Raw genomic sequence first — 25,818 nt, 5'->3', positions numbered from 1 at the left:
GTTCCTACGCACAACGATGCCTTATTAGTGCTTGGACTGTATCCAGGATCGCCACAATCGTTTACTAAGTAAAGGTGATTTGCCATCACAAACTACCAAAAACCAATATACCTAGTGCATGTTGTTTGCTAGGAAGATTACAGGGGCTTCGAGGCTCATATAATCAGTGGTACATCACGCACACCTGTTATCTTTAGCGACAATACGCTGCTGTTATACGGCTGAGAGTCACAAATTGAGTGCGCATGACAAATCATGAAGAAATGTTACATCTTCATAGTATGAGTTGATGTAGTAGAGAGCATGCTTGATCCAATAATGATATTTGTAATCGTCCTGAATTATTATTTAAGGCTTTGAAATATAACCGCTTTTTTTTTGTTGAGAGGTTTCTCTAGAAATGTGTATTCCGGTTGAATTAACTGGCTTGGAATGTTAGTGGCAATCAATAAAGAAAGAGCGGAGAAATTTTTTAATAACCATCATGCATTTTGCAAATTTATTCGCAGAAAAACGATAGCCAGTGTCATTTCCGATGGAAAATTTCTCGCCGCAAGCACCCAGTCTCCAAACTCTTCCCAAATGCGTTCGAACCATGCACTTTTTCATTTTCTTTCAGGCACGAGAGAGTAAGCTATGCACCACCTTGTGGGCGTGCCAAGTGTATGTGGCGCCTGCGTTATAGCACTAAGGTCATGGTGTAAAAAAAAACAAATAATACTGCGTGTAAGGGTATCAGCTCCCTGATGCATAGCTATAGTGTATTGGGGTTGGTTATGAACTCCATCGGATTTTGCTGATGTCGCAGCCTAGATATAATTATTGAGAAATTGAGAAAACTGCATATTTTGTCATCACGGGCAATTACGTAATGCTTGGTTTGGTTTATGAGGGTTTAACGTCCCAAAGCAACTCAGGCTATGAGGGACGCCGTAGTGAAGGGCTCCGGAAATTTCAACCACCTGGGGTTCATTAACGTGCACTGACATCGCACAGTACACGGGCCTCTAGAATTTCGCCTTCATCGAAATTCGGCCGCCGCGGCAGGGATCGAACCCGCGTCATTCGGGCCAGCAGCCGAGCGCAATAAACACTCAACCACCGCGGCGGCTACGTAATGTTCACGCTGAAAAAGTGGTACAGCGTAAGTGATATGCAATTCTGATGCGTCCCGGTTTTACTGCGCACAGCACCTCGAATTTGTTTGATGCTTCGTTCTAAATTCACGAGTATTTAACACTGATGCTAAAAGATGACTATAAATCGACCTGCTCTTGTTTAAGTTGGTTTTCCTATCCTAAGATCATAAAGCAAATTACTGAATTTCATGAGCGTATACACCTCGAACACAGACAGGATTTTTACGGATAATGTTAGCCAAAATAACGCTAAACACACAAGAAAACCCAGCAATGCACCAGAATTATTCACAGATTCAAAAATACTGAGACTGCAAAATGCTATCCGGAGTGAAAAATAAGCAACCCCGTCCGATATGACGAAAGCTTCGGGTCAGCGAACGAACGCTGTGGAGAAGTGAAGTAATGCCAAAACAACCTCTCCGCGTTTTTGGAGTATAGAGAAGTTTACCAAATGGAAATTGTATGCCACTGCTAGAAAGGATATACATGGTTTTAAAAATTAATTAAATAGCTATACCAGCCACGCCATGGAGGACTTTTTGCTTCCTATATTGCCTGTTTTGAATGTTTACAGTAGGTCACAAAAAGGTTATGTTCTGGATTGCACTCTCAGACAACAAAACACTTCGACACCTTCGTCGTAACTTTGCTTAAGCACCATCATCGCTGAAGCTTTTACTGTACAAAACACTAATTTTACCTAACTCAAATATACAGCATCAATATGGGATCCTTATCACCAGGACTTAATGCTCTCACTTGAGATGGTCCAAAATGCACCTGCTCGATTCATTCTCTCCAACTACAACAGAACTGCAAGCACAACCAGCATGAAATCTCGTCTCGGTCTGCCATTCCTTGCGTCCCGTCGTCGAGCACGTCGTCTTCGCCTTTTTCATGAACCTTTTCACTATTCTTACCTGCGCAAAGAACTTATTTTACCCCCACAGTATGTGTCAACACGCATGGATCACTCCCACAAGGTTGGAATACCACTCTGCTGAACGAAAACCTACTTTCATTCCTCTTTACCCCGGACATCCGACGAGTGGAATCACACCTTTGGCACTAATCGAAATTCTCGGTGGCAGTAGGCGTTTGCCGCTAATCGTAGACTGAAACATCCGTCAATCTTGAGAGTATACAACCGATCTTTTGAATCTTGCCTTGCAGTGTAGCTACCGGTAAAATCGTTGCAGCTTTCTTAGGGCCAGCCACGGTGAAGGTAATTGCTACTGCTCTTCCCGCGCACAATTCCTGATATGCATTGTGTTATACCGCCAACATTCGTACCATGATCCATCACGTAGATTCGGATGTGTCCTGTGATTCTCTAGCAACTAAACATTTTCAGACGGTAAACAAACTTTTGAAGTGGGGGATTGATCGGCAGCTCTATCGTGGCTCGGTGAAAGAACCAGGAAAGATAGAGAGCAAGGGAGGGGCTCTTTTCCCGTTTTATTTTCATGTACAGTTGTTTGTCCTCTTCTATTCACTTTTTTAACATTTCTTTCCTTCTTTTGGGACTGTTCCTTGCACTTCGGAAAATTTTCAAGGTGGTGCGTCGCTGCGTCGACGTGCACTACGAACACTGATAATTTTTGTCCTTCCAATAGCTCGCAAATATTTTTAATACTACATCTTTCAAATCTCGCCCACTGATATTTGGTGCTATGCATAAATGATCCGACTTTTTTTACATTAGTGCTGAAACATATTCTCCGTCGACCAGATTACAAAACCGAGTTCGTGCTTGGTAGATGTTTTAGCTCGGCGGCCTATCTCGTGAGACCCGGTCGCCGATTGTTGGTGGACTGGTTTTGTTGGCATCGCGGGGGTGAAAGCATATCACACCGCGAAGAAAACCGGTCGTCACTCGCGTTTCTGTCGTTGTTGGCCTAGTGTAGCAGCTTGGTCTGCCACAGGCACGGTCTCCAGAACGGTCGGCCAATCATCGGTTTTCGTCGTCTGGTCAGCGTCGGCGTAGTGTCGCGATAGTGTGCGAGGCTCTGCGAGATCTGCGAGGCATTTTAGTGTGGCGAACCACTTGCGATATAACAGGCTCTACAGGACGAGTCCGGATAAGGTGGTGGTGGAAATCTGTCATTCTAAATTTCTGACCCCGCAACAGGTCCAAAAAAGGTTTGCTCGATATCCCGGTGCTCTCAAGCGGAGAATATTGACGGGGTTATCATGAAACCCGATGCGAGAAAGTCGCCATAACAGTATGGATTTACCCTTATAAACTGCTGTGGTGCTTTCACCCCAAAGTACGCTTTTACCCTAAGAGAAGGCTTCACAGACGGGAAGGTGGGCAGGTGGGTGGCGCTTCTCGAGGGTATGTGTGGAGGTGGGTCGACGGTGGCCTTGGGTGTGTACGTATCCCGCTAGCCAGGGGGACGGGGAGGTGGGTGGAGGGTGCTGCTTATGGAGGGTAGACGGCTTTGCCACTGCGTTTTGAAGCGACAGCGTTAAAAGCGCCGTTACGTAGAAAATCAGGCGACGGCGTTCTTGGCGTTGTGCACGATTAATAGGACTGCGTAGGGTGGCCCAGACAGCCACCCCCAGAGAAACAGCCTAGGTGGGATACCTAGGTCTTATGACCTTGCGGTGTCATCACAATCTACGCACGGACTCTGAGTGCACTAGCCACCCTGGCAGGTGGCAGTGAAATTGATGGTTGATCACGAGAGGTTGCTCGGGAAGACCAAATTGCGTCCCAGAAGGCCCACCGGTGGCAGCACCTGCCATCGCACGGCAGTGGCGCATCCCTTGGCCGCTGCATCATTCATTGACCAAGGAGTGGTATGAGGGCTCCCAGGGAGATATGAATATATAAGTTGAGAGTGACCAATTCCGCATAAGCAGGCAACAACTAATTAACGCTCTCGCGTCATATCCTTAAGGCGGAGGTTAGCTGTTCCCTCCAGTTTATTTAATTTTAATTGCGGTCACTTTTTCACTCTGCTGGTGCATGATCTTCTAGAAAGTAGAGGCTTTGGGTGGGGTGTACGTAGGTGGGTTGGTTATGCGTTGCTCTTCTGTAGGGGGAGGTCTCAGTAACAGGGATGCCGCGTGGACCACGCCATCATTTCCACCAAATTCGTGTGGTACTGCTAACGCATTAAGACTATTTCGGGCTATGCTTATCGCTCATGACGTTCAATTCACGCACTTCTGGCGGTGTGTACAATTGTGGTCCTTGAAATGTCGGTACATTTGATAAAACAAAGCATGTACCTGGAAGGCTGCACTCGAAACTACAAACTGTGTTCTAGGCGATAGCCCGCACACAGAAAATTGGGAATTTGCGACGTTCACATTCAAACCATTACTTAAATGCGCAGTTTTTTGTTTGCTTCCAGTTTCTTGATTGCCTTGGTTACATGGTCTGATCTCAAACAGCTAATATCGCAGGAAAATCTTGTTTTATGTTATGAAAATGCTGAAGTAAGGAGACAAATTTCATGGCAATAGTTTTCTTCTCATCAGAAGCGGCGCTCTTCAATAGTTATTGAAGGCTGCAGCATCAGGATGACCAGCCAAAGGGAGTTACGACTTTACATGCAATTGATTGGATACCCACTGGGATACACAATTATTATGCAGACTTTGTAAGCGAATGATGGCAGAGCTATTTTCGAAAAGGGAGTTGTCGTTCGGAAATAGTAACGAAGCGAGCACGAAAAAAAAAAGCAGTGAGTGGCGCCAGCTGTGTTTACTTTTGAAACAGCCAAACAACTAAAAAATGCAGACAAAAATGGAGGAAAATAAAGAGCAGTTTTTCCACTTTGCAACCTTCCTTTTCATATTGCCACAGATGACGGTATCAATACTGCTCCTTGCAGGATGAGCTTAAGGGTTAGGTGGTATTTTCTTGCACAGGTACTGGTCCCTTAAATGTGTAATGTTGCCGCCTGAATACTTCATCAGCTCCTCAAAACATGAGTGGTCATTCTTGATACCCTTGAGAAAATTGTCGCACAAATAATAAGCTGAAAAAAAGAGAAGGATATGAACTTTGGGTAAACAATGGACGCTTCTCATTTTTCTACAATGGAAGTGTTCTTTTCTGTGATAACACAAAATGCGTTCTTTGCTCTAATAATGCATAAACGACGCTCAGTATAGACATTTTCAGTAATGATCGAAGATAGCCTCCATATTGGGCATTGGTCTATGCTAATAGTAGAAGGAACATTTCGGGGTTAAGTTCCCCCAAAAACTTGCCACAGCGCAGAAAACCGGCTTCCCCGAGGATCAAGGAAGGGCCTACAGAGGGCACAATAAATACCACATTTCGTGCTCCGAGTTAAAAATTTAACACTTTTCCATGGCGTCTTAAAATGAGTTCAAATGTTTTTAAACTTCCTATTTGTAAATTCCGCAGAATAATATTGAATTGAACACTAGCAGCCCATAAAAGCTCTCCACATTAGTATAGCCTCTGCTTTTGTGCTTTTTGCAGCACTTGACATCAGGAATGGAGAGAGCGCAAGACAGGATTAAATGACTCGATTATATGTGTATGTCGTTCTTTATTGTCTTATCTGCTTACTTGCGAAGTAGTGTCAATTTGGAAGTTTTCTCTATATTACTGGACGCAAGAAGGGAAGTAAAATATTATTTTCTTTACAACTGTAATATTGTAATATAGCATGTCTTTCTTGAAATAGTGGGATAATATTATAGATCAGTATTTAAGTTCTGAGAAAGTGAAGGCAGTGGTTTGCTCTTGAAATTTTTACACCTTTCATTTCTTATTTTATAACGTATTAGTAAAGATTTTTGCCAGTGCGCAGCAAAACCCTGCTGCAGATTTCAGAAAGAATTGTCAAAACATGGATAAAGAGTGAAACTAGTAAAAAATAAAATAAGCCGCAGCAAAAGCAGGTGACCTGCACCCCAAGTAGTAAAAAAATAAAAGTTGACTCGGATTTCTCGCTTCCAATGCAAGTGTACTTGGCGTATAGGCAATAATTTTCTCCTGTCGAAATACGCGAAGACGAACATGTTCTATAAACCATGGATAGAAAACGCCTCGCTTTTCGCGTTTGTTAGGGGGTGAATATGCTTCATGTGGCAGATTTGGTCGCTCGTAATTTGCACCCAAGGGGCAGGAACACTGCATGCGCGAAAGCTGTTCCGGGGAATGCGAAGTATGAATCTCTGCTTGAGGAACCTAAGGAAGCAACTTCAAGTCTTCATGCGCGTCAATTGCTTCCCTAGGATCCCGTGGCAAAATGGAGAATCATGAGTTAATTTTTTCTCTTCTGAAGGTATCTGTGCTTCAAGGAGCATGGGCAAAGCTGATGACACAACCACTAAGAGCTGGCGTCCTCAACAGAAGGAGAGAGTCCTATGTTCCATCTAAAGCTCCTTCGCTTAGGCTCAACATAACTGCATTTTTAGTTTTCGTGACTCTTAAAAAAACTTAGGAATACGCGAGAAATTGTCAGGATTGTAGAGGTTGAATCAAGCCTGAAACAGCTAAAATACTTTGTCCAGTTGATCCATACAGTCCACCAGAAATACGCTCATATATTGTTTCTACGGCCTCAAAATGGGTTTGGACAAGCATGCTTTATTATTGGAACCAGAAAAGAGACTGCACTGGATGAAGTAATATTATGCGCAACAAAGATACCTCAAATACCTTACTCCCACGCTAATCACCTCGTTTTGACAAGGGAGTAATTGTTCGTTAGCATCGATATGAGCTCAGCTATACGGCTACAAACTGCTCCACTACAGGGTATTCCCCTAAAATATTTGGTCCAGGGCCATTCCCACTTCGAGTTATCGATCAATTCGCTCTCGCTCTGCCATATCATAGCTGTTCCGGTTAGTTCAGTTGGTAAAGTGACTGCCCCAAAGAGGCGGTGGTGCCGGGTTCGACCGCCGGACATGGACAAATTTTTCTCTCACTGCAAAGTTGCTGTGAAAGAGCTTTCCTCTGTAGCTGTATTGCTGCACTTGGGTTGGTGCTAATTAGTAATTACTCCCTTATTACAAATCTACTCCACCTTGCGGACTTTCGTAAAACATTGGACCGAGAAGCGTCTTTGTGATACTTTTGCTATCCGTTCTCTGGTTTCATTTATTTTATTAGGTGTTGTATACATTGAACCTTCGAAATAATTTCGGGAACAAAATTTATTTGCAAATTACAGGCACAATTTTTATTGCGACCACCAGCTGCTAATAGCAGGTATACTTTCTCACAGCGCTCTCGAAGCACTGTTTCTTGTTCTTATTTTTCCTTGGGCTAATTGTTCCGGTCTCCTCATTCCTTGCATGCTTATTGCATGATCGCCTCATGCTCACGGCTACGTGCGAAATAAGCTGCTACACTTTAAAAGCAGTACTGTGTGAGACGGATATACTGCAATCACTGACCGAAATTGGAAACCCGCCAAATTTTGCGGAGTGCTCTGCACTCCCAAAACTACGGCTTCGTACAAAAATAAGCACGGCAGGGTTCTGGTGGCCAAGAATTGTCGCAAGTAATCGAGGATTTCATTCTTCAGAATTTCGCCCTGTCTGAGGTATACTGAAATCTGAACAATTTTAGCCCTTAATTGGGTCTTTCTATGCTTTCGTACATTCTCTAGTATTCCTCACGAATCTTCAGAAGAAACGTTTTGTAACCTTAGATGCTTTTCTAATAAACCTCCCTTCGTTCTTGTTCTACAGGTTACTTTCTTCTCGTTTTTCTGTTCTAACCTCTCTACCGGCACTTCTTAAATTGACTTTCGCATTTTTTCTCTATTACTAAAGCTATAGTGCAAGAATTTCGAGCATTAGATGTGTTTACTTCATTAATTCCATTTCTTTTCTGGAACTACAATGGTAAGTAGTTCCTTCAGGTACATCTGGATATTATATGTTGGCTTTTGAAAGTTACTTGCAAGGAAGGCACTACTCTTCTCGCTGCTTTTGCAAGAAATAATTTGTATATCCTCTTCTGTATCGCTTCTATTTGCATTATACAGGGTGGAACGAGGTTGTGCGAGTAAACTGCGAAAAATATCGCCAATCCTTATCTATCGAAATTTTCTGCGAAACTTTCTCCGCCCACTGCTACCAGTGGCTCTAAAATAGGATCGGTTGTTGGGTAAATGTTAAAGCAATTTCACTTTTTATATCTTCTAAAGGATTCGAATGTCAGTTGATGTCTCCTTATCTTTCGCTACTTAGTATCTTCGTATTTTATACACATGGCTAAGCCCTGGGTATATTTTGATGTCTAAAATACGTAATTCTTACGCATGGCTAAAGAAACAAATTTTCTCTTTAATAGAAGCAAAGTTCAAGCAGTCACGAAGATTTTAACCGAGGTTTCAATCTGCTCAAGCTCTTAACGTAAGGACTTCCGATGCCTCGTATAAAAGCCTCCTCTCACTGCTACCTGTATCAGGTTGCTAAGCTTTGAGGTGAGAATGAACCACTACTGCCAAGAGTCAGCAATCCGTGTATTTAGGGACCAAAATTTACCGCGGAACGTGGACACTATAACCTGTCAGTAAGAAAAGTGTACATGGCATACAATACAGTGACACGCCGGCAAGGGTGCTTGCAACGCAACCATACCCCAAACGTTGCTATGCATAACCTACATCGCACCGAAGCCGCAGTGGAGGATCTAAGAAATTAGGCACTACTGAGGCATAGAAGGTGGTTCCCTGGTGTCCGAAAATTACATATTAAAACAAACTCGACAAAAAAAATTATACCTAATCGGGCCAACGCATTCGGCAGCGAAGCATGCGCCGTCAGGCATTATTTGCCTACTTTCACTTGATCTAAGGACAGCTATGGGGAGTGAGAAATGAGCACAAGAGACTGAGGGAGAATCTCAGGCTTACCCCACATTATTTCACATGGTTTCACATAGCCAGCGATGCCTGCAGGCGCCCTAGGCCACGCGTCGACCTGTTTTCGCGCACGAAAGGTGCTCGAATAGCGTCGTTAGGAAAAGAGCCACTCGCCGAGGCGCGGCGCGCCTTTTGATATATCGACCGACCGGTGCAGTGGCAGTGGGATATAGAGCAGGACTTTCTATATTTTATTGCCTGCTACGTGGCATCTGGTCACATCACGCCGTGCGGCGACGTTCACAAGGTGAACGGGCGAGCTTACGCCTTCTTACACTGCAACAATTTGAAGTGCCGCTGCCGACTTTCTTTTCTAGGCGGGGTTCAAGACTCGTTCCCCGAGCTATTCTATACAAAGAAGCAGACCACCATGCCGGGGCAGAGCTTGCACGCATTGTTTCGCCGCTGTGTACGCGGAGGATGCTTCGAATTTTGCACCTCCCGCTACAAGATGGATGATGAAACCCGCTGCTGTCAAAATCTTCAACGCGCTCTGGGTTTGTGCTCTAAGACCAAAAAAATCACCCCATAGCAGACTTGGTAAAACTTTTTATTTATCATGTCTAATTGCCTACAGCGAACACGGAGCACCCGCTCACTGATACAAATTTTTCGTGCGTTTTCCTGTGTATGTGACTCTTTTCGCCAAAATATAAAAAAAATGGGGTCAACAGGAAGTATTACCCGAGTACTCTCTTGAGCGTTACGATTTTCGACCGTCAACTCTTCAGCTGAAAGACAAATATTTTGAGCTGATTTTCTTTATATTTACGTCTTTTATAGCGCTGTAGAACTCTTTCTTTATTCAGTATGTACCAAGTTACTCAACTAATTCGTTTTAATGCATTCATTGTAGCAGTAGTATCAGTATAGGGGAGCAGGAGCAAGAAAAGCAAAAAGAAGTGGGGGCTTCAGTGCGGGCAGTGCATAAACATTGCTCTAGGACTGATGACAGCTGCATCTTTCGCGCAGGAGCTGGTCCTGCAGTTCTCATGTCAAGGCAAAACGTGTGGAGCACGCTTGGAGACGGGCACGCAATGGTCCGCGGACGCTCATGTGCGCCTCCGACCCTTCACGGGCAGTTCGCGTCAAAAAAAGAAAAGAGTGCGCAACTGCGATCGAAGATAAGAGCCAGGCTAAAGCCTTACAAGAAATGCCAACGCATAGTGGAAGCTCCATCCGCAAACTGAGGCGGAGTTTGAAGGCAGGTCTGCCCACCGCTGTTTCCCTGAGCACCGTTAGCACAGAGGCCCTATTTATTCCGGTGAGTAGAAAATAAATGGGTACGATGCTTGGGTACAGAAGATCAGCTCCTTGTAAACTGAGCAGTCAAACAGCCGTTAATTGCGGAACGTACCAATCGTATACTGACATTTGTGCTCTGGTGAATGGCTGCAGGCCCTGATGAACACCGTGCTGCACTTCATTAGCTGCCACCGCTCACACAGTAGGCATTGTCCTGTGTTGTGCGCTCGCGAGTTGGTCCTGCATTTCGTTGTGTCGAACCTATAAGGACCCGTTGCCTTCTGTAGGAGCCCAGCGAGCGGCGTAGGAGTGGCATCAACATCCCATATTAGAGCAGCCGTGTTCCCAGGCGCTGCAACCCACTCTACGGCTTGCGCGAATCGGCTATTCGAACAAAAAATTTTTAAAATGCTTGCGCAGTAGCTGGTTGCACGATAATTCGGAGCGGTGACGGTTAATCATATTACTTGATTTCCATTAATATGTAGCCGTATTAGGAAAACAGTGGGTTGAATTGGCACTTACCTTCTGTTCGATTTGACTGTGCAACAAAGCAGATATTGTTCACTAGATAAAGAATTTTCAGTTGTTCGACTTCCGGATCTGAAAAAAAAGCGAATGTTGAGCGAATCTTGTTTACAAAACAAAAAAACCACGAATTTTCTTTCTTCGTTTCGGCTCCGTCATGTGCTTATACAAAATTCCTATTTAGAGGCTTCTCGAAAGCCTAACGGTGTTAATATTAGCCGTATAAGAATGTTTTCAAATGATAAGTTTTTTAAACTCTTCAATTATTTATGTGCAGGCGCTCTGTTCGCAGCAAGCCCCCATGATGTGCTTCTAGTCACAGACATGTGAATACAAGTCCCGCATATTCACTGGGCCTCTGCCGCCACCTTGCGGCGCAACAAAGGTAAAGTTTGGCACAAAGCGTCACATTTCCTGCTCTTCAAATTTTTTGCCGCTTAAAACGCTAGCGAGAGTTGCTTGCACATGCCTGCGTTACCACGCGACCGCTTTTCACGATGCTGCAATATATTCGTGGTGCGGTTTGCTCGATGAAAATGGTAGTTTGCGCCTTCCATGTATATCACTTAAATAATTATGAAACACTTGCGTACAAAACTCCTACCTCAAGCGCTCACACTAGCTGCTACCGCTTCAAAAGTTTTTCTGCCTCTTATTTTATTACTTTCTAGCTCATCCTACTGTTAGAATGGTGACTGGGGGTCGGCGAGATATAGAAACTCTATGCGGACTCCCCGTCGCCTTCCTCCATAACAGTGGGTGCCTGAGTGTTTGTTCTCACACCAGAGGGTGGAAACGCATTTTGTTCCCTGCTGGGTGGGCATTCTTTGCTCTATACTTGAATACACAGTTGCGTTTTGGGAGCCTTATGTACTTAGACAACACCGGGCGGTGTCTGTTGGCAGTCTTCATTAGTGAAAGCACTTCTCAACTTCCGGCGCCGGCCCTGCTTCATTTGTGCTGTGCGCACCATCAAAAGGTCGAAATCCGAAAAAAAACGGACCGTGGTTTTATGCGCGCATTGTAGAGTATTGAAAAGAATGCTCACACTTGAGTGAGCAAGGAATAGTTTAACATTTTTTTTTTATGGGGGGAGTGGAGCCATTGCCTCCAGATGCTTCTGCTTTTGAAAATCACATTGAATGTGCAGTCATTGACAAAGGCAGATCTTAGTTTTCAGACTCACCTTTCTCTGAAGTTGCATGCAGAACAGTGTTGTTTATTACTTTGAAGGTAGCATTATCTTTAAGCCTGAAATAGAAAACGTAATCATCGTAAATATAACTTGTAAGGTTTACTGATAGAACCGGCAAGAAAGCCGCTGAAAGGATAGAGAAAATATTACCTTTTTGCCAGATGTTTTAAATTACTGAACACCGATTTTTCCTTGAAAAGGCGCAAAAGATAAATGGGTGCGGTATGTACAGGGTGATTGTACGGCAAGGCAGGGAATGTTTACATAATCAAGTTCTATAAAAAGGCTAGTAACCAAAATTACTTTACTAACGTTTTCATTTTTCTTGCTAGCACGAAATTTAAGTGTAAAATTGAACGTCTTCTGCTCCGAAACTAAGCCCAGTTTGTAAACTTCCTCGTCAGGTTGCTTTTTCATGATAAAATTCTTCTGGATCGTTCAGGACGTAAACAGCGTGTGTATTTCATTCAAGGGATGCCATTTTAAAAACCTGAAACACGCGAATGCCGGCTAGAAGAGCTTTCAAAGGCGCTTTATTTGAGATTGGATATATCAAACCCTAAGCGGGTAAGAAATTTTTTTAACTGCACTGGCTTTTCAATTCGAATGCCCTTTGTGTTTAATACAGCCTGATGCCCTTAAAATCAAAATCAACAGTATAATTTCAATAATTATTCACTGTTTCATTGCCTCGCATCATTGAATATCGTCCGGCTTAGTGTAAAATTGATCTCCTGAGACCGGACATAAATATATTGCAATACTTGTAAACAAAATCTGCATTTAACATTTTCGAACACATAGTATATATCATATTCGCATTCCTGATCGCAACGAGTTATGTATTTCTTTATTACACATGAAACACAAAGAGGCGCATTTAAAATTAACAACGGGATCGATAACGCATTTTAAATTCATATCAGGCAATGTAAAAAAAAACAACGAAATGTGCTGCAGAGACGAAGTATAAGTTCATTTTGGCTGGAAAATAATTTTACAGGCTTGAGTTAAGCTCGTTTAACAAACCTAAACCCACAGACTGACGGCAGCTGTCTTGCACGCATCGTGACATTTGGAGAACCCCTCACTCTATACACATGTTCGCGTAAGTTTTTTCTGCTCATAAACAATTACGATACTCTCATTACACTGTACACCTAGACACCAAGAATTGCGTCAGCACTGGTCTATAATCTGCCTATATCAACAGCCGACATAGCGCACTCTGTCGAAACCAGCCGAGGTTTTCTATCACGCAAGACGACGCTTATATTATCATAACAACAGTCAGAGAATATGACAGAACTCATGGGGTCCTCTACCATACGGCAGCGAACTTGTCGGCCATTTAAAAAAAAACACATTGAAGAGATAATAATGCCCTTGCGTCAATTGAATGCCTGAGGCCTTACGACAAGTGATAAGCCCTACCTTGTGGTACTGGAATTCAGCAGCTGATTATTTCGCCAAGCGCGGATTTGAGGCAGAGCGCGCCCCGCCGATATTAAAACGGAGACACGCGCACCTTTTGCGCCCGTAATACAGGCGACATTCCTGACTGCGCCAGAGAAACCAGTGCAAATCAAAACAGAGCCACTCACTAGCAGACATTGTCTTAGAGGTGTACATAAACTTACATCAGAGGAATAATCGTCATGTACAGTTAAAAAGCAAGCTATAGGCCAGCCACATTATTGATCGGATAGTGAGAACATACAAGGAGCCACGCAAGTTGATCCCTGGCACACAAGTCACCTCTGCGCTCTAGACACAATGTTGCGAAATAGGACAGATAAAGTTGAATTCCATACGAGCGGTACCCTACGGTGTGTACAAAAGATGCCTTTCTCTTCTATCCCTCGCTGGGGTCGAAGACGCTGGTGCTCTGCTCGTCGCGCTAGTCGGGCCGCCGCCAAGTCTACCGCATTCAACCATGCCGCAAGAATAGATAACCCTGTAAGTCGGCGCGGTTGCCGCGCACGGGGAGAACTGAGCGTGCGCGCGGCGGTAGCGATTTGCAGGGCACCTATCCGCCCATCCTTATAAAATGGTCTCTAGACAGTTGTAGAATTCATATCAACCCTTTCTTCTTTCTATACACATTTCTTTTTCTCTAGTCATAGTCTATAGACAGTCTATAGATAAAAGTCTACTAAAAGTGCATGGCCATCAATCTATGTCTATAGACTCTATATGGGATTTGTGTTACCAATAGACTATATTCTCTAGGATTTGTCTAGGATTGTATTCTCTTGTATCATTCTCTAGGATTGTAGGATAGACAGTTTATACACTTTATAGACCAAAGCCTATGGACGGCCTATAGACCGTATGCTCTCGACGTGCTCTCGACGAGGAGTCGACGCGAAAGCGGCAAATTTTTCGTCACACCAAGATGTCTAGTTCCTGTCGCCTTCGCAAAGGGCGCTGGTCCCAATGGCTTCACAAACTGTAGTCACTGACGCTGTGCGCCCTGTGACCTCGCAGTACTGCTAACGTAACACGCGTTATAACGGACCGATTACACAAGGCCGACTTGAGTGCGCACGCTTAAGGTAATCATCCAAGGCACCACAATCGCTCTAATTCGGCGCCGCGCCATCTACACAAGAGCTTGCTTTACATTGCGCCTTTAGTCGAAAGAAACTTAAAAAACACGACTTTATAACAACGGATTTTGCCCCAGGGCGTCGTTGTTGGTTGTGTTGTACTTTTCTTAGTGCTGCGTATATTCTGCCTTGATTAGTATGTTGCATGTTGTCTATTAGTGCTTTGTTATCGCATTCTTTTTACATAAGTATAATTGTGTATATCGATTTGGTGTATCCCCCTTCCACTTTTGTAATACCCTTCTTCTAGGGACTGTAGGGAAATTTTGAATAAATAAACAAATATCGACTGACCAATCACAAACGTACAGTCGCCGTTTTTAGGCTTCCCTATCAAACAATCTAACGACGTCGAAGCTTTATGTGGTATGATATGGTTTTTTGTACACCTTCTTGTTTAGCCAACAAGAAACGCTTCAAAAACGGATAACTGTTTCGTCAAAGACAAATCCTGTGATATGGCTCAAATGTGTGCGTAGCTTTAATGAAGACTCAAGTTATTTTCTACCGTAAAATGGCATTACATGTGGAGGTAAGTATTGTGTTTAGCAAAAGTATCCAGAGACGTCACAGCGGGAGTGATGCAGTGGAGGCCGCACCTGTTGTAACGCTGATAACGAGGCGCAAGTGCCGCGGCAGGACGAGTGAGGTAACCGGGTCTCTGATTCTGCGTTTGTTATTCGAACATTCGTGTGTGAAATAAACACGTCGCGCTTGTTTTTATGTTCCTTCTTACCAAATGAAACCCATAAAAGTCATCATGATGTCTTTCCTGGGTTCACCAGCACAAAAAATTAGCAGCGCGTACTGCCGTTGCCATTTTTAATACAGTAGGAACAAACGTCTGAGCATGAAACGTATAGTCAGCACTAGGACGCACATGCGGGCAAGTTGGTTCATAGTTCCGGAAAGGTTAAAACCGAGCAAAAGACGAGGAGACAGGCAACGAGGAGCATCCAGCCGTGGTGTTTTGTGGGTTCCTCGTTGCCTACCTTCTCGCCGTATGAAAGAGCAGCACCTCAGGAAGATTTTGAGCCCACAGCGTATGGTTTAAAAAGTTAATATGAGCCTTTTCAGTTTAGTTTTGAGCTAACTGTTGCAAAGAACTTTTTCATAGTGCTATAAATGTTGAGCGGCCAGATGCCTGTCGTGCCACTCTCTCCGCCTTGCTACCTGCCAACCGTAGAAGGTGGAGGCCGACACCCACAACCTCTGCGCTAACAAAGAGTCTAGTGCAAGTGCACTGAAATGCGTCACCAGCAGTAAAGACCATTTCAGCGGTCAACAGCCACAGTGCCGTACTCGTGACAAGCACTATTAAGTCTGGCCTTCAGCAAGTTTCTTCGGAGTAGTTGTGTGGTGTCTAATTCATGTTTTGTGCACCTTAATGTTAGGTTTTTAAGTAGAATTTGACATTTAGATAGTAACAGTTGTCTCCAAGATAACTTACGGGGACTCATCGCAACCGGCGTTCCTGTACACCACCTTGTAATGGGCCATGGTGCCGTCTTGAGTGACCGAGGTTTTCTCATAGCGCTGGCAAAGGCGCTTCGGGTCAGGGTTGCTGGTCATCACGAAGTCGCAGCCACCGAATCCAGAAATGACCTACAGTAGCCGACGTACGTGGATTCAAGATGAAGCATGCTAACGTAAGGAGTCGAACAAAAATTGCACAAACAGAACGCCGAAATATAAAAGGAATTTCAGTGTTGCCACTACTTTCAAAACAATAGGAAAATCACTTTCGGCTGGTTATAATTTTGATTACGAGCGGCTTACTTGTTGCTGTTTATTCATATGAGTTTACCCCCCCCCCCTCCTAAATAATCTTTATATAGGGAGGGAAGAAATAACACTAAGAAATTTTGTTGATTTTATAAATATTACATTAAGATAAGTTATGTTAAGTCCGCGGAGAATCTGCTTGGCTATTGCGGTTGTGAAGGACCAGCCCAGTTGAGAAAAAAGCGGTTTGACGATCGATATAAATAAATGTTGTCATCGGAATAGAGAGCAGGAAAATGTGGTTATTGAGAGCATTATATAAAGTAGGCAGAGGTTGAGGGGGAACCTCAGTTTTCTTAGCCAACATTCTAAAGAGACGGCTTCTGGTCATCTGGGCCAACAGGACCTGTCTTCGCAGTCAAAGTTAACTCAATCAGATTTTCCTCAGGACAGTATATTTTAACGTGTTGTTTACTTGTTATATATATTGGCGATGTGAGCTGTATAGCTCACGCCAATGATCTTTTTCTGCATGCCAACCAAGCCTTCTTTTTCCAAAAGCAGTTCTAGACGAGCATGTGGAATTAGGAAAACGTCACTGAGTTATGTTCATGGTTGATCAAAGAAAATTAAGAAACAAGCTTGACCAAAACAAAAGCCCTTCTTTACGACTCTAAACCAACACCGTGGTACTTTTCCATTCTCTTAATTTTGAATACCTGTGGGATATTCTTCCGGTAAATCATTTCTCATTTCGTTCCTTAAATTTATGCTATCTTATCAGCATGCTGACTGCATGCGAATGAAATTTTCATGGATTTGCGATATGGTGAGTTATGATCACACAGAGCAAACACATCTAACAACTTTCTTTAAAACGCCGTTTACACTTCTTTTTGAGTTATAGACATTTACCATCTAAACCACAAAGAAAGTTGTTCAAAATATTAGTTGTGGAGAAAGATACACTATATTGCCACCTAGTGTTGCCAGGTGGCGCAAGCTGTCCGCGAAGACGATGAGGTTGCGATCGTGCTATCGCGGATCGGCCGCCATTACCGTCTCCTCTTGCCGACTCCAGCTGTTGAAGCGTCTCTCCGTGAGAACTCCGTGACAATTTGGTGGAGGTGCTGGGTGCGAGTATCCCATGCAAGAAACCCCTCCAGGGAGCCGTGCCGCCAGCCCTGCGCCGATTGACACCCCGGTACACCGCTTCAGCCGGAGGCTGCAGGGACTTTCACCGGAGCTTGGACCACTCGCGACAGTCATGATACCAGCCACCGGTATTCTCACGCAAGCTGCCGGTGCTACACCTGCCCACTATACCTTGCAGACCCCGCGGGTTCCCAAGGCCTTCCACGGGGACCTTTTCGAAGACGTGGAGGACTGGTTCCTTCACTTCGAGCGTGTGGCTGCTTATAACCAGTGGGACGACGCCGCGAAACTAAGAAACGTCTACTTTAGCCTAGAGGATGGCGCCCGCACGTGGTTTGAGAACCGTGAGGAAGTTCTAACTTCCTGGCGAGAGTTTCGCCGTCGCCTGCTGGAGGCCTACACCAGCGCGGATCGCCGCGAAAGAGCGGAGCGGGCAATCCAGTCCCGCGTCCAGCTACCGAACGAAAGCGTACAAATGTACGTCGAGGACATGACGCGGCTCTTCAGGAGAGCTGATCCTGCCATGCCTGAAGAGAAGAAACTTCGGCACTTAATGAGAGGCGTCAAAGAGCAGCTGTTCGCAGGCCTCGTGCGCAGCCCACCATCTACAGTTGCTGCATTTCTTTCGGAAGCCACAACGATGGAGAAGGTCCTGCAACAGCGTTGCGCCAGTTACGACCGGCCCGTGCATGCTGCTGCAGTCACATCATCGTTTGCCACCATCGGACAGCATCCGGATGATTTGCGGGAACTTATTCGCACAATCGTGCGTGAGGAGCTTCACAAATTTTGTAGCCCGTCGCAGCCTGCGCTCGGTTCCATCTCCGCTCTTGTACGAGAGGAGGTGCAACAGGCGTTCCGGGGCCCTGTTCCTGTGGTCGACGTACCACCTCTGCCTGGTGACTACCACCGTCCGACGTACGCCGAAGTTGCCAGGCGTCCGGCTCCCGCTTCGCCGCCACCAATTCACGCCACGCCTCAAGCCCCGCGGCCCTCTGTGCAACCGGTGCAGTACTTCGAGGATCGTCGAGCACCCCTCCGAAAGGCCGACGTTTGGCGTACACCTAACCGACGACCGCTCTGTTTTCACTGCGGAGAGCCAGGTCATCTTTATCGAAATTGTTATTACCGACGCATCGGCATCCAAGGCTTCCGCACCGACTCACCGAGACCCCGTCAAGGTGAACGACCCCCTGAAATTGAAGAATTCCTTGCGGACCAGCGCAATCCATCCCGAGCGCAGCGGCAGTCGCGCTCACCCTCACCGAGGCGCTCTTCCCCGACACCTCCCGGCTTCTCGCGAGCGGCACCGGGCCGATCGCCAAGTCCTCGTCGGGAAAACTGAAACCCGCGACCTTCGGGGGCGAGGTCGCTTGGGGGCGCTGTGCTGAAGACCTCCCGTCGTCGCCGCTACAATCCGACAAAAACCCGCCGACGCCATCACCAGAGTTAAAAAACCGCGTTTCTTTAGAAATACCCGTTCTTATCGATGGTCGCAGAGTAAGCGCATTAGTTGATACCGGGGCCGATTATTCGATCTTAAGTGGACAACTGGCGACCATTCTGAAAAAAGTGATTACCCCTTGGCCTGGCGCGCACCTTCGAACTGCCGGCGGTCATCTGGTTACGCCCAAGGGTATGTGCACTGCTCGCGTTCAGATCAGCAAGTCCACGTTCGTCGTCAGCTGCATCGTCCTGGGCGAGTGTTCTCGGGACCTAATCCTCGGCATCGACTTTCTGCGGGAGTATGGAGCAATTATCGATCTGCGCAACCGAATCGTCATGTTTTCCACAGAGCAAGCCACCGAACTCGACAACTCCTGCCAACGCAGTGCCGCACTTCGCGTTTTCGCCGACAGCGTCACACTTCCGCCCCGTAGCAGTGTTTTGATTGAAGTCGCCTGTGCTGAGTTGCACGACGCTGAAGCAGTCGCCGAGGCTAATCATTCGCTCCTCCTGACTCAAGGCATCTGCGCCGCTCGAAGCTTACTAACAATTTGCGCTGGCCGGTCTGCGATCCTTGTTACAAATTTTTCTCCAGAGCACCGGCACCTTTTCTCTGGAACTGCGATCGCTACCGCTGAAGCGGTTGTGGATGTTCCGGTCTGCTTTGCGTTCGCGGCAGCGGCCCCTGACGACCAATCATCGCGCGCCACTGACGACCAATCTGTTCCGAATGTCGACATCAACTGCAACCTCCCCGAAGGAAAGCGCCTGGCCTTAGAGCACTTGCTATTGGAGTATAAACAGTGTTTCGCTTCTTCGTCGAAAGTTCGTCAAACGCCCCTAACGCAACACCGGATCATTACGTATGACGACGCTCGCCCTATCCGCCAGCAGCCTTATCGTGTTTCCGCCAAAGAACGGGAAGTAATCCAAAAGCAAGTTCAGGAGATGATTGACGACGGTGTAGTTCAACCTTCCCAAAGCCCGTGGTCTTCGCCTGTTGTCCTTGTTAAAAAGAAGGATGGAACACTTCGATTCTGCGTGGACTACCGTAAATTAAACAATGTGACTAAAAAGGACGTCTACCCGTTGCCCCGCATTGATGACTCCCTGGACAGATTACGGCGTGCTAAGTACTTTTCATCCATTGACCTGAAGAGCGGTTATTGGCAAATTGAAGTGGACGAACGGGACCGCGAAAAAACTGCCTTCGTTACACCAGATGGCCTCTATGAATTCAAAGTGCTGCCTTTTGGCTTGTGCTCTGCGCCAGCGACGTTTCAACGGATGATGGACACTGTCCTCACCGGCCTCAAGTGGCAAAGTTGTCTTGTATACCTGGACGACGTTGTCGTTTTTTCAGAAACTTTTGAACAGCATCTCGTGCGCCTGCGAACTGTCCTCAGAGCCCTCCATTCCGCTGACCTTACGCTGAAGCCCCAGAAGTGCCACTTCGGTTACACAGAGCTCAGGTTCCTCGGTCACGTTGTGAGCGCCGACGGAGTTCGACCCGACCCCGACAAGACAGCCGCCGTCGCCAATTTTCCTACTCCGACTGACAAGAAAGCTGTCCAGCGTTTTCTGGGTCTCTGTGCATATTACCGACGGTTTATTGCGGACTTCGCAAAGATTGCAGAGCCGTTGACGCGCCTCACCAGGAGCAACACCTCCTTCGTTTGGACAATAGACCAAGAGACGGCTTTCTCTTCGCTCCGCCAACGCCTTCAGACATCTCCCGTTCTTGCACACTTCGACGAAGAGGCCGACACCGAGATCCACACCGACGCCAGCAATATCGGTCTTGGAGCTGTCCTTGTCCAACACCAAGAGGGCATTGAGAGAGTTATAGCCTATGCTAGCCGTACTCTCTCCCGCGCCGAACGCAATTACTCTACGTCAGAGAAGGAATGCCTTGCTGTCGTATGGGCCACCATGAAATTTCGCCCTTACCTTTACGGCCGCGCATTCAAAGTCGTAACCGACCACCACTGCCTATGCTGGCTGGCTAATTTGCGAGACCCGTCCGGACGATTGGCCCGCTGGAGTTTACGGCTCCAAGAATTCGACATTACCATCGTATATAAGTCGGGCCGTAAACACGAAGACGCCGACACGCTGTCGCGTGCACCAGTCGACTCTTCCGGTCCCGAAATCGACGACGACAGCGGTTTCCTCGGTATACTTAATGCATCGGACATAATAGCCCGGCAGCGGGCTGACACGGACCTCCGACCGCTGATTGACAACCTTGAAGGTCACGCCATGCCTCTACCACGACACTTCGCTCGACGTCTCGGCTCTTTCTGTTTGCGCGAAGGTATCTTATACAAGAAGAACTCGAGAGGCCAAGAAAGAGCTTACCTTCTGGTACTTCCGGCCGATCTTCGCGCCGACATTTTATTGGCATGCCACGACGAGCCCACTTCAGGCCATCTGGGTTTTTCCCGGACGCTCGCCAGGATACGCAACATGTACTACTGGCCCGGACTCTCGGACGATGTCCAAAGGTACGTAAAAAGCTGCCGTGAATGCCAGCGCCGGAAGACGCCACCGCTTAAGCCGGCGGGTTTTCTCAAGCCCGTTACTACACCCCGCTCTCCGTTCGATCAAATAGGAATGGACCTTCTCGGTCCTTTTCCGTTGTCACTCTCAGGAAACAAGTGGATCATAGTCGCTACTGACTATTTGACTCGCTACGCCGAGACCAAGGCGATACCCTGTGCCACAGCTTCAGAGGTCGCCGACTTTTTCATGCAAAACATCGTCTTGCGGCACGGAGCCCCTTCGTGCGTTATTACCGACAGAGGCACAGCGTTTACAGCGCAGCTAATCGACCATATATTTACGTTGAGCTGCACTAGCCATCGCAAGACCACAGCTTATCATCCGCAGAGCAATGGGCTAACCGAACGCTTAAACAAGACCATTGCGGACATGCTGGCAATGTACGTAGACGTTCAGCACAAAACTTGGGATGAGGTGCTACCGTACGTCACATTTGCGTACAACACGGCCCTCCAGGAGACTACACGCTTTACTCCCTTTCGTCTTGTATATGGACGTGAAGTCCAGAGCATGCTTGACGCGATGCTACCATGCCTCGATGACGACCAACTCGCACCCGATGTTCATGAAATTGCCCAACGCGCTGAAGAAGCCCGTCAGCTTGCCCGCGTACACATCGGCCAGCAGCAGGGCACTGATGCGCGCCGTTACAACCTTCGACACCGACAGGTCGACTACAATCCCGGTGAACAAGTTGGGGTGTGGACACCTGTCCGCCGCCAGGGCTTGTCCGAGAAACTACTCTGCCGGTACTTTGGCCCCTATAAAGTGCTACGGCGTATCAGTGATGTTACCTATGAAGTGGTTCCCGACGGTGCCGCGCAACCGAGACGTCGACAGCCCAACAGCTCTGACATTGTGCACGTTGTGCGGCTTAAGCCGTACTATGCCCGATAACGGCTTAGCGGCCCTCCGTTGTGACTCTGTGTGTGCTCCGTTTTCCTCGCGTTCTTCTCTGTTACCCTTCTGAACCTTCTTTTTCGGAGGGGGGAATAATGCCACCTAGTGTTGCCAGGTGGCGCAAGCTGTCCGCGAAGACGATGAGGTTGCGATCGTGCTATCGCGGATCGGCCGCCATTACCGTCTCCTCTTGCCGACTCCAGCTGTTGAAGCGTCTCTCCGTGAGAACTCCGTGACAATATACAATCCTAATTGGGCCTGGTTATGCCAATACTATACCAAAGCAGCTTCCCGCCCAGGCAATGCTCAAAATCTATCATTGAAAGCCTCAGCATCATTCAGACTTACTTTGGAGGCACTGTGCTATAGTGTACTGACGGAGCTCTATACTGTAAAGATCGTTTGCGTATATTACTGAACGCAAGTTATTTCATACGGGGCAAAAATTGACGAGACGCTCCGAAAACAACAATACTGTTCGTGGTCGACCCCTAACTAAGAACGTATGCAATGCATCACAAAGAAAGTACAAAAATTTGTATTGAAGTCCGTGAACATGTATGCCTCACGACAACAAGCCAAAGCTCCTCCAACATATCTGATGACTTTTTAAGCAGCCTTCATTTCTAATATCAAATGCCAAACAAGAAGTGAAAAATATCCTTGTGCCTCAACTTTTGTAGATATCCATGGCTCCGCAACCTTTTTATCAAATTTATTTCCGCTAAGCTTTTCCAGAACTTTGAAGACAGGGTCGGACCGTCAGACTGTGCAGTATCAGTGGCTCTCCAAAACTTTGACCAGGATGGTCGCGCCAACCACTGTAGTTTAGAATGTGCACGAGTTCGTACTCATATATATGAAGCACATTCTGTTCCTCGTTTTTTAAATTAAACAAAGTAGATAAAGGTAAATAGTAGTGAACCTTTCGTAGAGTCCCATTAACCAAGTCATAGAGGCGCATGTGATGTTGAGAGTCTTTTGGATGGCGGCTGGGTACATTGATTTCCCAGGTAAATCCTAATTTTTAGAACGACTTGTAAAACCTATTTTCAAGGTTGAAATGTACGCAGCCTCATGTCGCCGCGCTGTACATCATCGCCTTCTACCACACCAGAACGGGCTCAGCGGGCCTACTGGACACCATTTTTCAAGTGAAGCGATGTAATCTTAGCCATAATCGGCACATGCGAGAAAGCCGACCAACAGATCAGGTTTCCCAGTAAAACCTGGGTGCGTTGTGAAACAGAAACCTGGCGCCTTGGTTTGAAAGGTACTGGTGTTGAGACGCAGTCTAAAAACAGTCGTGAAAAAGAAAGTTTTCAAGAATAATTTGCAGGTATTAAACTCTTAGCTATAAACATGAAGCCAACCTGAATTGGTTCAAATAAACTGCGAACAACACAGCGTGGCATCGAAAGGAAAACAAGGCCGGAAGTTAAGACTGGGATAGAGAACAAAGGCTGGTGGTTAAGGGCCTAGATAATATAGACCAGATTAAATGAAGATGGACCGAGTATGTCATAGGGAGAACAGGTAACCTGTACTGCCTGAATGCACTAGTTAACAAGACCAGCTGAACTTCGTAAGACATATTGTCAGGTGGGTGGATGAGATTACATTGGCTCGCGGACAGAATGGGTGGTGCTTGCCGCATTATTTATGTAATTACAGGTCAACAGGACCGGAATTTCCCTGCAGGAAACGTTCCTGGGTTCCTAATAGTGGCACTCATGATTATTATTCAGCTTCCCAGAGAAGGTTAACTTAGCAGGCAGTGGCAGGGACTCTGCCCGGTAGATGAGAAAAGAGTATTTGGCGACAAAGATTTTCCGTACTTGTCGTACAGCTCGTAATGATGATAAAGGCGACAAATTTTCATAGGATGCCCGAGGTCCTTTGCAATCAGAAGGAGTGTATCGCATTACGACGAACATCACGATAAAACTTTGAGCAATGATTCAGTCAGCCCTCGTCGTAGTTTACTCAGCATGAATCAGCAGCTCGGCGACTTGTACCATTGAGGCGATGTTGAAACCAAGAACTCAATCTTTCCCTTATCTTTGTGTTTGCTCAGAAGATATCAGGCATATCTTCGCACATTCAGATTTGGTGAACAAGTGAGTCGTAGGTGCGGAGTTCCCTGAAGTGTGTCTACAGGGTCTAAGCGAGAGCCCGTGGTGTTCGAACAAGGCCCCCCAAGTGTATACAAGGTCAAACTTTATATTTTTTCCTCTTGAGCATTTGTAGCCTTAAATTCATTGAACTAGGGCTCTAATAACTTCCGAAAGTAAATACTGCGTGAGTTCGAGAGATAATGATAAAGATTAAGATAAGTGAAAGATAAAAGCACTTGGATTTTTCTGAACTAGATAGCTGATGTCCTCGGGGTCTCTGGCATTCTCGCTCACTAAGCATAACAGAACACCGTGAGCTTTATTTCCCTCTAATAGACACGTCAAACGTGTCTCCAGTACAAGATTCTTCCTGATGACACTCACATTCGAGGAGTCGCAGCTGTCTGGACTTTGCTGGCAATCTTGTCCTTTGATCTCACTGAACAGTAAAGCCAGAGCTGCCACGATAGCCACAAAAACCACTTCGAAATTTCTGCGCGACGACATATTGCAGAGCTCTTAGTGAACTCGAACTGGAAAGCATGAAAATGAACACGTACATTAAGAAAGCGGCAACACCTTTTTAAAGAGGAAAACGCAAGCGTATGCTGTGAGCATGAAGAAATAATCAACTGGTATCTGTTGCAATTGGAGTTATAAAGGAGCAAATGAGTTTTACCCTAAATGGATATTAATTGTAGGCTTAAGGCCTACTCAAGACAACAAGTGGCTATAAAGCGTTTTACTGAATATGGGCATCAAGATACGTCGATGAAGCCTGAATAGTTAAACCGCATTTAAATATTCTGTCTATCGCGTTTATGTACCTTTGTCAGAATTTACAGCTGTTCAGCTATTGGAACATAAATTTCTTTTTTCATGCTTACAGAAGTACAAAGCAGGTTTGCTCTCTTCATATTGAATATATTAAATAATGCCGAAAGGAAATTTATCGAGAAAGGAATAAAATATACCTGACCGGCCAAACTGACGCTGGCCGAAGCACTGACACGAGCTTTGAAGTCTTCATGGCTCTAAGGTGTAATTTCTCCGCTATTTAAGCGAGCTCTCTGGCGGGAATGGGTTCCCTTCCGACCAGTTGTCGTTTAAACATGTCAGAACTCCCAGCATACTTACCTCAGTTGTAGAACCCACATGTGTGGCATGTACGGGAAAAAAGAACGTGGCAAGCCATAATACTACGCAGAACAGCTGCCACAGTTTTATTTGTTTTGTTGACGCCTGAGCCTGTCTAGAACTGCAGTCAAGAGGCAACCGGTATATGACTGTCTAGTCTTTCCTAATTTTTGT

The 25,818-nt window shown here is 46.0% G+C and overlaps 1 protein-coding gene across 1 annotated transcript; it reads right to left on the bottom strand.

Annotated features, from left to right (window-relative positions):
• Positions 1 to 4,835: 4,835 nt before the first annotated feature.
• Positions 4,836 to 25,037, bottom strand: LOC144134718 (uncharacterized). Its single transcript, XM_077667565.1, has 5 exons — positions 24,892 to 25,037; positions 16,050 to 16,204; positions 11,979 to 12,043; positions 10,790 to 10,867; positions 4,836 to 5,137 (listed from the first exon to the last, which is right to left on the bottom strand). Exons 1-5 carry the CDS (start codon positions 25,012 to 25,014, stop codon positions 4,998 to 5,000), a joined length of 561 nt encoding a protein of 186 aa, XP_077523691.1. The 5' UTR covers positions 25,015 to 25,037; the 3' UTR covers positions 4,836 to 4,997.
• Positions 25,038 to 25,818: the final 781 nt, after the last annotated feature.

This window comes from Amblyomma americanum, chromosome 5 (genome assembly GCF_052857255.1).
Source record: "Amblyomma americanum isolate KBUSLIRL-KWMA chromosome 5, ASM5285725v1, whole genome shotgun sequence".
In the NCBI taxonomy this organism is placed as follows: Eukaryota; Metazoa; Arthropoda; class Arachnida; order Ixodida; family Ixodidae; genus Amblyomma; species Amblyomma americanum.
Note: the sequence above shows the minus strand (reverse complement) of the source record. Positions and strands in the feature narration are given on the sequence as shown.